The sequence below is a fragment of the Moschus berezovskii genome, chromosome 4 (assembly GCF_049115385.1).
Source record: "Moschus berezovskii isolate FMDL1 chromosome 4, NW_MosBer_1.0, whole genome shotgun sequence".
Taxonomy (NCBI): domain Eukaryota; kingdom Metazoa; phylum Chordata; class Mammalia; order Artiodactyla; family Moschidae; genus Moschus; species Moschus berezovskii.
The window spans coordinates 39,362,308-39,375,174 of NC_142463.1; the positions used below are offsets into that span (position 1 = coordinate 39,362,308).

The window sequence follows — 12,867 nt, forward strand, 5'->3', positions numbered from 1 at the left end:
ACTTAAATGTCAACTGAGATCATGTGACCAATCTTTTTATGGGCAAAAGAAATGTTCCCTTAAGTCCATATTTAATTTCAATATGGAAATTCAGTACATATCCACTTAAAATCTATTCACATTTCAGTACAGAGACGTTCCATATCTAAGGCACTAATTTTTAATTTTAAACAAAAGGTGTATCAAGTGAATTAAAGAAAAAAACAACCCAGAACTATAGAGCTTGAAGAAAACATATACATCTTCATGTATTTTTGTGAAAGCAAACTTAACAGTGATAGCTTTAAGATTAAGAAGCACCTGATTAAAGTTATTCAAAAGTTAAGATCTCATTATTCATTACAACAAATTAGGTAAAATGAGGAGACTTCTTTGTTTCTCTGTAGCTTCCAGTATATACTTAGCCCTAAAATGCTTTACAATAACTATGAATCAGGCTAATCACAGTATATCCAAAATATATTCTTTTAAATTTAAGCCTACTTAATATTTCATATTACAGAAACTTGACATGTTACTGATTCACGATGTTGTCACAACATTAAAAATTAAGCCTATGAAACCTAGATTCCTACATCTTTTAAATGAATATTTTAGCAATAAACTACCAGAGGATAAGAAATATGTGTGGTCAAAATTAAACTAACAATAATTTAAAATACAGAATTTCATATTAAAATTAGGTTATTCTCTAACAGTAATTATACAAACCTTTTGCAAGTGCACTTAAAATAGTAACAGAAGAGAATGAAATACAATAAATAAAACAACCTATAAAGACACAGGAAATGTGGATAAAACTAAATGTACAACATTAATAAAAATAACATTTGGAAGTATTATTCTTAAAGTGTAGTGCATTACCTGAATTATGCGCCCTTTAATTTATGCACATGATGGATAGCTTGTTAACTTGTTAAGGGGCTATACTATTATAATTGATAGTGGCTGAAGGCAGTCAGGCCATTTCTATTTAATGGATGGAAAAGTAAGGTAACAAAGTCTGCAGCAGCATTTTAATGTAACTGCCTAGAGTTTACACTTATGTCCAAAGTATTACCTATATTCTAGTCTTTTCTATGTTGAATTCTTTAAAAAAGACAAAAATCAGCTTCTGCAGGTTTCACATATTATTAAATCAAAATTCCGATTTAACCAACACCTAGAAAAAAATCTCACAATAAGCAGAAAAGAATGTTCAACTAACCATTTGATGGTCCATTTCTGTTTTCTTGTTCTTTTGAGCTTGTGGGAGAAGCAACTGGGCTCATTTGACAGGTTCCAGTTGTCGGAGAATAGGCTGCAGCACTTTTCATCCTTGTGATTTTAGGAGAATCAAATGACTAGAAATAAATATTAATTTGGGACAAATACGTTTAGTTACAGACCTTTGGAAATACATTTGAAAAACTCACAAAATTCAAACAAATACTCTTTTCTTTGCTTTTTCTTTTTGGATTTAAATATACACCATTACTACCTTCAAAGTGAACACTGTTATTTCAAGGCATGCACATTTTTGAGGTCTCCATACTGATTAGGGTATCTCAATCTGATGTTTATGAAGTTTTAACACTGAAGGGTTACTACCTTCTGAGATGATATTTCCAAGCAAGTAGAGACGGCCAACTCTCCCAGTTACATCCTGACATTTGCTGTCAGCACGAGCGTGGCGGCTGAACGGTGCATGAGTGTGGCCGAGAGGAGCTACCCCACGTCCAAGGTCAGGGGCAGAGGCCGAGAGGAGCTACCCCACGTCCAAGGTCACGGGCAGCGGCCGAGAGGAGTTACCCCACGTCCAAGGTAAGGAGCGGCCATGAAGATACCCCACGTCCAAGGTAAGAGAAACCCAAGTAAGACGGTAGGTGCTGAGAGAGGGCATCAGAGGGCAGACAAACTGAAACCACAATCACAGAAAACTAGCCAATCTGATCACACGGAACACAGCCTTGTCTAACTCAATGAAACTAAGCCATGCCGTGTGGGGCCACCCAAGACAGGCAGGCCATGGTGGAGAGGTCTGACAGAATGTGGTCCACTGGAGAAAGGAATGGCAAACCACTTCAGTATTCTTGCCTCAAGAACCCCATGAACAGTATGAAAAGGCAAAAAGATAGGACATTAAAAGATAAACTCCCCAGGTCAGTAGGTACCCAATATGTTACTGGAGATCAGTGGAGAAATAACTCTAGAAAGAATGAAGGGATGGAGCCAAAGCATAAACAACACCCAGTTGTGGATGGGACTGGTGATAGGAGCAAGATTAGATGCTGTAAAGAGCAATACTGCATAGGAACCTGGAATGCTAGGTCCATGAATCAAGGCAAATTGGAAGTGGTCAAACAGGAGATGGCAAGAGTGAACGTCGACATTCTAGGAATCAGCAAACTAAGATGGACTGGAATGAGTGAATTTAACTCAGATGACCATTATATCTACTACTGTGGGCAGGAATTTCTTAGAAAAAATGGAGTAGCCATCATTGTAAACAAGAGTTCGAAATGCAGTACTTGGATGCAATCTCAAAAATGACAGAATGATCTTTGTTCATTTCCAAGGCAAACCATTCAGTATCATGGTAATCCAAGTCTATGCCCCGATCAGTAACACTGAAGAAGCTGAAGTTGAACAGTTCTATGAAGACCTACAAGACCTGCTAGAACTAACACCCAAAAAAGATGTCCTTTTCATTATAGGGGACTGGAATGCAAAAGTAGGAAGTCAAGAAACATCTGGAGAAACAGTCAAATTTGGCCTTGGAATACAGAATGAAGTAGGGAAAAGGCTAACAGAGTTCTGCCAAGAGAACACACTGGTCATAGCAAACACCCTCTTCCAACAACACAGGAGAAGACTTTACACATGGACATCACCAGATGGTCAACACCGAAATCAGACTGATTATATTCTTTGCAGCCAAAGATGGAGAAGCTCTATACAGTCAGCAAAAACAAGATGGGAGCTGACTGTGGCTCAGATCATGAACTCCTTATTGCCAAACTCAGACTTAAAGAAAGTGGGGAAAACCACTAGACCATTCGGGTATGACGAAAACCAAATCCCTTATGATTATACAGTGGAAGTGAGAAATAGACTTAAGGGACTAGATCTGATAGACAGTGCCTGATGAACTATGGACAAAGGTTCGTGACATTGTACAGGAGACAGGGGTCAAGACCATTCCCAAGAAAAAGAAATGCAAAACAGCAAATGGTTGTCTGAGGAGGCCTTACAAATAGCTGTGAAAAGAAGAGAAGCCAAAAGCAAAGGAGAAAAGGAAAGATATGCCCATTTGAATGCAGAATTTCAAAGAATAGGAAGGAGAGATAAGAAAGCCTTCCTCAGCAATCAATGCAAAGAAATAGAGGAAAACAATAGAATGCGAAAGACTAGAGACCTCGCCAAGAAAATCAGAGATACCAAGGGAACATTTCATGCAAATATGGGCTCAATAAAGGACAGAAATGGTATGGACCTGACAGAAGCAGAAGATATTGAGAAGAGGTGGCAAGAACACACAGAAGAACTGTACAAAAAAGATTTTCATGACCCAGGTAATCATGAATCACTCACACTCACCTAGAGCTGGACATCGTGGAATGTGAAGTCAAATGGGCCTTAGGAAGCATCACTACAAACAAAGCTAGTGGAGGCGATGGAATTCCATTTGAGCTATTTCAAATCCTGAAAGATGATGCTATGAAAGTGCTGCACTCAATATGCCAGCAAATGTGGAAAACTCAGCAGTGGCCACAGGACTGGAAAAGGTCAGTTTTCATTCCAATCCCAAAGAAAACTAAAGCCAAAGAATACTCAAACTACCACACAATTGCACTCATCTCACACGCTAGTAAAATCATGCTCAAAATTCTCCAAGCCAGGCTTCAGCAATACGTGAAACATGAACTTCCAGATGTTCAAGCTGGTTTTAGGAAAGGCAGAGGAACCAGAGATCAAATAGCCAACATCCACTGTATCACTGAAAAAGCAAGAGAGTCCCAGAAAACATCTATTTCTGCTTTATTGACTATGCCAAAGTCTTTGACTGTGTGGATCACAATAAACTGTGGAAAATTCTGAAAGAGATAGGAATATCAGACCACCTGACCTGCCTCTTGAGAAACCAGTATACAGGTCAGGAAATAACAATTAGAACTGGACACGAACAACAGCCTGGTTCCAAACAGGAAAAGGAGTACTTTTCAGGCTGTATATTGTCACCCTGCTTATTATATGCAGAGTACATCATGAGAAATGCTGGGCTGGATGAAGCACAAGCTGGAATCAAGATTGCTGGGAGAAATAAATAACCTCGGACATGCAGATGACACCACCCTTATGGCAGAAAGTGAAGAAGAAAAAAAGAACCTCTTGATGAAAGTGAAAGAGGAGAGTGAAAAGTTGGCTTAAAGCCCAACATTCAGAAAACTAAGATCATGGCATCTGGTCCCATCACTTCATGGCAAATAGATGGGAAACAGTGGAAACAGTGGCTGACTTTATTTTTCTGGGCTCCAAAATCACTGCAGATGGTGATTGCAGCCACGACACCTGCTCCTTGGAAGGAAAGTTATGACCAACCTAGACAGCATATCAAAAAGCAGAGACATTACTTTGCCAACAAAGGTCCGTCTAGTCAAGGCTATTGTTTTTCCCATGGTCATGTATGGTTGTGAGAGTTGAAGAAAGCTGATCGCCGAAGAATTGATGCCTTTGAACTGTGGTGTTGGAGAAGACTCTTGAGAGTCCCTTGGACTGCAAGGAGATCCAACCAGTCCATCCTAAAGGAGATTAGTCCTGGGTGTTCATTGGAGGGACTGATGTTGAAGCTAAAACTCCAATACTTTGGTCACCTGATGCGGAGAGCTGACTCATTTGAAAAGATCCTGATGCTGGGGAAGATTTAGGGCAGGAGGAGAAGGGGACGACAAAGGATGAGATGTTTGGATGGCATCACTGACACAATGGACATGGGTTTGGGTAGACTTCGGGAGTTGGTGATGGACAGGGAGGCCTGGCGTGCTGCGGTTCATGGTGTCACAAAGAGTCAGACATGACTGAGCGACTGAACGGAACTGAACCTGAAGGATAATTACAGGGCTAGGCCAGAGAAATGCTCAGCAGTTCTCTCTGAGTTAGACCCAGAGGGAAATCCTAGGAATGGTTAGTGGTGTCCTTCAACTTCACAAAGTTGCTCTGACACACGTTCTAATGATAACGAAAATAATGTTCAGACAATTGAGTATAGCATATAAGGCCTTTGAGAATTTGACCCATTCTAAATAAATCCTCTCTGCAGCTTCCTGCTCTTGTGTTTACATATACTTTGTGTATACTTCTTACTGGAGTTAGTAAATTCTAATAATTCTTTACATTTCTGTATACTTCACTAGAATTTACACATCTGAAAATAAATTGTTATTTTATCTTTGTAGTCTCAGTGTAGACTAGAACTCAAAAATGTATGATGAACAGATGACTCAAAAGGAACAGTCCAATAAACTTAGCCACATGATTCCACTCAAAATATATTCATTTGTTCATTCATCCATTATTAAATGACACCGATAGTCCCTGTCACTTAGCCTATGCACATTTCAGTTCAGATCAGTTCAGTCACTCAGTTGTATCCAACTCTTCAAAACCCCATGGACTGCAGCACGCCAGGCTTTTCTGTCCATCACCAACTCCTGGAGCTTACTCAAACCCATGTCCATCGAGTCAGTGATGCCATCCAACCATCTCATCCTGTGTCATCTCTTTCTCCTCCTGCCTTCAATCTTTCCCAGCATCCAGGTCTTTTCTAAAGAGTCAGTTCTTTGCATCAGGTGGCCAAAGTATTGGAGTTTCAGCTTCCGCATCAGTCCTTCCAATGAATATTCAGGACTGATTTCCTTTAGGATGGACTGGTTGGATCTTCTTGCAGTCCAAGGACTCTCAAGAGTCTTTTCCAACACCACAGTTTAAAAGCATCAATTCTTGGCCCTCAGCTTTCTTTATGGTCCCAACTCTCACATCTGTACGTGACTACTGCAAAAACCATAGCTTTGACTAGACGGATCTTTGTTGGTAATGTCTCTGCTTTTTAAAATGCTGTCTAGGTTGATCATAGCTTTCCTCCCAAGGAGCAAGCATCTTTTTATTTCATGGCTGCAGTCATCATCTACAGTCATTTTGCAGCCCCAAAATAAAGTCTCTCACTGTTTCCATTGTTTCCCCATCTATTTGCCGTGAAATGATGGGACCAGATGCCATGATCCTAGTTTTCTGAATGTTGAGTTTTAAGCCATCTTTTTCATTTGGGACGTGGCTAATCTTTCAATGTTTGGGACCTCACTCATAATCCACTTTTTCCAAATATTCATCATCACACTATTGTTTCCTGTTCTGAATTCCCTTTAAACTTGTTTTCTGTAATACTTACTTATTACCCAGCATATGGCTAACTAACGTACATACAGGAATGAAACAAATTGTCCTGGCCTCATAAACAGCAGAGAACAGGTCTAAAGATAGTACGTGAGCCATAGAAATTTGAAGAGGGAAAATCAAAATGGTCTGAGCAATCTCACAGGATTCCTGTGAGGAGGAAGGGCGAGGCTTAGATGAGTGAAAACAAAGGCATGAAAAACCTGAAATCTAGAGATGCAATGGACAGCAAAGGGTGGATTTGGGGAATAAAGGAAAGGTCTGAAGGGTCATGATATGTTACAAACATTGTAGAATTACACTTTACCTTGGTTGCTGACTTGAAATAGTTATATAATTCTCTACTGTCAACTATTCTTTATTTTTAAGACACCATGGCAGAAATAGTAGCTATGTTACCTTTTCCAATAATTTTGGTATTAGTTCCAAAATCTATAGCATCAATTATTTTTTTTACAGTTAAGATTTTAAATGATAGATACTTCTTTGTATTGGGGGAACAAAAGGTATTCCATTCTTTATTTTCTGTATCCACAGTAGCCACAAATGTAACCAATACCTTTAAAAAAAAAATCAAACCTATAACATCAAGTTATAGTTCTAAAGCAATCTTTTTCATAAGGTGAAAGGGTTTTAAGTCTCTTTATCAGGTGGCTATTATTACCTCTCTACCTTGAGTTTTCACCTGTTTATATGTATTCAGTCATAAACTATGACATTTATCCAATCCAACCCCACTTTTCTAAGAATTTATTGCCCAGAACTATTTCACAGTGTATGTACAAGAAATGAAAGTCACTACGCTAATGTACATTGATGTCAATCTGTTTTCCTATTTTCACCAAAAATTATTTTTCCAATTGCCAAATATCTAAGCATTGCAACTGCAGATCATATATTTCTCCTTGAAAACAATTTTCTAGCTTTCGCAAAATAGGTCTTTGTGTGTGTACATGTGCATGCACGTGTGTGTGTGTATAAAATTTTTGCCCTCATCTTAAAAATACTAAGGCTTCTCCTTTGCTAGCTTTTTTTTGTGTGTGTGTGATCTGTGTTGATTAAAAGGGAAAATGTCTGTCCACAATTGTAATGTGTGTGTGTGTGTATGTGTGTGTGCTTAGTCACGTCCAACTCTTTGCAGCCCCCTGGGCTGTAGCCCGCCAGACTTCTGCCCATGGAATTTTCTAGGCAAGAATACTGGAGCAGGGTGCTGTTTCCTAATCCAGATCTTCCCAACCCAGGGATTGAAACTGAGTCTTTTGTATTTCTGGCATTGGCAGGCGGGTTCTTTACCACTAGCGCTATCTGGGAAGCCCATATAATGGTAATATACTTGGAAAAAAGAAAATCTACCTTTCTCTACTATCCCACTAAATATTCAGCATATTTATATGTATCTGTCTACTTATAGACAGAAATGTATAATCTTACTTCTCTTTTATAATTTTCTTTCTTTATTTTGATTTATTGGCTGTGCTGGGTCTTTGTTGCTGAGTGGACTTTCTTCTCGTTGTAGCAAGTGGGGGCTACTCTTCATCGCAGCGTGCGGCCTTCTCACTGCAGCGGCTTCTCCTGCTGCGGAGTATCAGCTCTAGGCACTCAGGCTTCAGTAGCTATGGTTCCCAGGCTCCAGGGCACAGGCTTAATAGTTGTGGTGCACGGGTTTATTTGCTCCACAGCATGTGGGATCTTCCTAGAGCAGGGGTCAAGCCTGCATCTCCTGCACTGGCAAGTGGATTCTTTACCACTGATCCATAAGGGAAACCCCAGAATCATACTTCTTTAAGTTCTATTTCTCTCGAAATTTAACCAAGGTCCTCTAATTTTTAAACTCTGAAGATGATCCTAGAATCCATTTAAGAATTTCCATTTTGCCAAACTCCAAACATTGAAGGACTTGGCCTACTCAGTCCAAATGTCACTGTACTTTTTGTAAGGAGGTCAAACCTTGTATATTAGCAAAACTAAAATTTGAGTATTGATTTTTCCGCCCAGAACAAAAGAAATGAATGTTCTCTCCATAATTTCAAATATATCTGACATCCTCTCTCAATTTCTTTCACAAATTGTAGCCTGCTTCGTCACCTTGTTTAAAGCATATTCTACCAAAAAGAGTTATTGATTTTTACCTATTATAAACAGTCTAAAAAGTACCAACTTAGGGTTCTTTCAGGATGAAATATGGGATATAATGGGTCTGCTACTATTATTATGAAATATTAGCCTATGCTATCACTGAAATGTTTAAAATACAGGTACTGTAGGTATTTGGACAACCAGAAGCAAAAGAAAAACTAGGGCAGCTAATAGAGACAATTGTTTATAACCTTATACTGGCTAACCCAGTTACTGGAATGATGCACCTAAGACACTATGCATCACTAGTACTTACGGAATTACATTAGAAAATTTTAAATACCAGCTGTCTCAGGGATTTTTCACAATTTAGGCCTAAGGTTCCTAGAAGAGTCCTAAATAGCAACTGTTTTCAGTTAGAGGCTATTATGAATTAAGATGCTAAGAACATTCTTGTATGTCTTTTTGTGGCTATATGATTTTATTTACTTGGAAAGTCCAGGAGTAAAATTGCCAGGCTATAGGATGGCTGTAGATTTATTTTGCATACATCAAATAAAGGCTAAATAGTTCTCCAAAGTGTTTCAGTTCAGTTCAGTTGCTCAACTGTGTCTGACTCTTTGTGACACCGTGGACTGCAGCTTGCAGGCTTCCCTGCCCATCACCAACTCCCAGAGCTGGCTCACACTCATGTCCATCTAGTAGGTGATGCCATCTAACCATCTCATCCTCTGTCATCCCCTTCTCCCACCTTCCCAGCATCAGAGTCTTTTCAAATGAGTCAGTTCTTCGCTGCAGGTGGCCAGAGTATTGGAGTTTCAGCTTCAGCATCAGTCTTTCCAATGAATATTCAGGACTGATTTCCTTTAAGATTTACTGGTTGGATCTCCTTGCAGTCCAAAGGACTCTCAAGAGTTTTCTCCATCACCACAGTTCAAAAGCATCACTTCTTCGGTGTTCAGCTTTCTTTATAGTCCAGCTCTCACATACATGACTCCTGGGAAAATCATAGCTTTGACTAGACGGACCTTTGTTAGCAAAGTAATGGTTCTGCTTTCTAATATGCTGTCTAGGTTGGTCATGGCTTTTCTTCCAAGGAGCAAGCGTCTTTTAATTTCATGGCTGTAGTCACTATCTGCAGTGATTTTGGAGCCCAAGAAAATAAAGTCTCTCACTGTTTCCATTGTTTCCCCATCTATTTGCCATGAAGTGATGGGACCGGATACCATGATCTTAGTTTTCTGAATGTTGAATTTTAAGCCAGCTTTTTCACTCTCTTTCATTAAGAAGCTCTTTAGTTCCTCTTTGCTTTCTGCCATAAGGGTGGTGTCATCTGCATATCTGAGGTTATTGATATTTCTCCCGGCAATCTTGATTCCATCTTGTGCTTCATCCAGCCCTGCATTTCGCATGATGTACTCTGCATATAAGTTAAATAAGCAGGGTGACAATATACAGCCTCGATGTACTCCTTTCCCACAGTGTTTATGTCATTTTAAATTGCTATCAATAAATGAGAGCTCTAAATGATGCACATCCTCACCAACCCTTAGATTGTTTTAGGCATTCCTGTGTTGGTTTTTAAGGCCATTCTGTTTTGATATAGTTATTTAGCTATTCTTTCCATACTGTTCATGGGGTTCTCATAGCAAGAATACTGAAGTGGTCTAACACTCCAAAAGCTGGCTTAAAACTTAAAACATTCAAAACACTAAGATCATGGCATCTGGTCCCATCACTTCATGACAAATAGATGGGGAAACAATGCAAACTGTGAGAGACTTTATTTTCTTGGGCTCCAAAATCACTGCAGATGGTGACTGCAGCTATGAAATTAAAAGACATTTGCTTCTTGGAAGAAAAGCTATGACAACCTAGACAGCATATTAGAAAGCAGAGCCATTACTTTGCCAACAAAGTTCCGTCTAGACAAAGCCATTGGTTTTTCCATGTATGGATGTGAGAGTTGGACCATACAGAAAGCTGAGCGCCAAAGAATTTATGCTTTTGAACTGTGGTGTTGGAGAAAACTCGTAAGAGTCCCTTGGACTGCAAGGAGATCAAACCAGTCAATCCTAAAGGAAATCAGTCCTGAATATTCATTGGAAGAACTGATGCTGAAGCTGAAACTCCAATACTTTGGCCACCTGATCAGAAGAAGTGACTCATCTGAAAAGATCCTGATGTTGGGAAACATTGAAGGCAGGAGGACCAGGGGATGACTGCGGATGAGACAGTTGGATGGCATCACCGACTCGATGAATATGAGTGTGAGCAAGCTCTGGGAGTTGGTGATGGACAGGGAACCCTGGCATGCTCCTGTCCATGGCGCTGCTAAGAGTCACGCACGACTGAGCAACTGAACTGAACGTAGCTATTCTAGTGAGCGGGAATGGTACCACTTTGTGGTTTTAATTTGTATTTTCAATGACGAATAACACTGAATATTTTTTCATTTGCTAATTTTCCATTTAAATATCTGTCTGAGATTTGTAAAGCTTGACAGCTAATGATTGGGTGACTGCTATGTGACTCAGACTATGTAAATGTAATGTATTGATCGTTCCAAATGTGCTTTTGGGTTTTAATTGTATACAAATTTCTTTTGTATCAAAAGAAAAAATATGAAGTATCTTTCAGAGGATTGTTCAGGAGCCAAAGGGATCTGAAACATCATCTTAAGGCTGCTCTTCTTAAAGTGGGAAATTCTGTTATTAGTGACAACATGAATGGACCTGGAGAACATTATGCGAAGTGAAACACACCAAGAGAGAAAGAAAAATCACTTCACGGTCTCACTTATATGTGAAGAAAATAAAAAAGTCTAACTCACAGAAACAGACAGTAGGAAAGCGGTTTTTAGTCACTGGGAGATGGAGGAACAGAGGGTACAAACTTTCATTGTAAGATTAATAAGGTCTGAGGATCTAATGGATAGCATGGTGACTATAACTAATAACTATTATATAGTAACTGAAATCTGCTAGAAGGGTAGAACTTAAATGTTCTCACCAGAAAAGAAAAAGAAAAAATTGAAGTTATAGATGGATTAATTGATGGGAACAATCCTTTCACAATGTGTGTATGTATAAAAAGACACACACACATATATGTACACACAATGACTATGCATGTTCACAATCTATAAATCAAATCATCACATTGTACAGTTTAAATATCTTACATTTTGATCAATTATATCTCACTAAAGTTGAAGAAATGGAGAAGGAAATGGCAACTCACTCCAGTATTTTTCCCTGGGAATTTCATGGTCAGAGGAGTCTGGTGGGCTATATATAGTCCAAGGGGTAACAAAGAGTCAGACACGACTTAGCAACTAAACAATAACAACAAAGAGGAAAAAAGTGAAAGTCTTGGGTCATCCTTTTTTTCTCCTTTCCCTATTTCCTGTTTTAAACCAGATTTTTCCTAAAAGCTTGACTCCTAACTTACACAGACATACTCATGTAATTCTTGAGTGTCTCCATAACTTTTCAATGATTTGTGTAAAATAACCTGAAGACGTTAGGAATGTCATTCCTTGTGCCAAACCTTGTGAGTCAAGACTACTCCTTGATATGATTCATGCCATAACTTACACTGGCATAGGAATGAACCAAATCTACTTAATTTCCTATTAACAGAGGAGAAATGGGAGGCTTTCATGTAGAAAGAACGGGGGAAACCAAGAGAGGAAGATGAATGTATATTTAAGTCACTCAGGAGCTTTTATGCAGATACAAAAAAGTCGAAATTTATGTTTAATAAGAGATGGACAAATTAACAACTCCATGTTTTACTGCTAGACACCAAAGCTTTGTGCCATTTCTTGAATTTATAGGGAAAGAAGGTTAGCCTGATCCTCTTTGTTCTTTCCCTGATTCCTTCTTCTCATTCCTGAACTACAGAAAACCGAGCTCCCTTGACCTTTGGTGACTCTATCAGCAGTGTGTGTTCTTGGTTGTACTGGATACTTCCTTTCCTTTCTGCAATACGTTTACTATGTGTTTCTGCTATATGCTGATCCTTTTTCCCTTTCCTCTTCTCGCCAAGAAAACTCAATGAATAAAGACATACTGATACTGAAGCAAAAAAAGATTAAAAAAAATTATAAACACACACACACATCTAACGAGAGCCCCAAAATACAAGGAGCAAAAACTGATAGACTGAAGGAAGAAAAAGAAAAATAATAGCTGGAAACTTCAATGCCCCATTTTTCAATAATAGATAGACCAACTAGACAAAAAAATCAGCAAGGAAACAGAAGACCTGAACAATACTCTATACCAATTAGACCTAACACATATCTATCGAGCCCTCCATCCAACAATAGCAGAATATACATTCTTCTCAAGTGCA

The 12,867-nt window shown here is 38.9% G+C and overlaps 1 protein-coding gene across 3 annotated transcripts in view; it reads right to left on the reverse strand.

Annotated features, from left to right (window-relative positions):
- ITGB3BP (integrin subunit beta 3 binding protein) overlaps window positions 1–12,867 on the reverse strand; it is a 91,486-nt gene that overhangs the window by 49,375 nt on the left and 29,244 nt on the right. For all 3 annotated transcript variants that reach the window (XM_055401707.2, XM_055401708.2, XM_055401706.2), the window contains exon 3: window positions 1,208–1,343. In XM_055401707.2, the coding sequence (XP_055257682.1) occupies window positions 1,208–1,343 (136 nt within the window). The remainder of the gene's footprint in view (window positions 1–1,207; window positions 1,344–12,867) is intronic.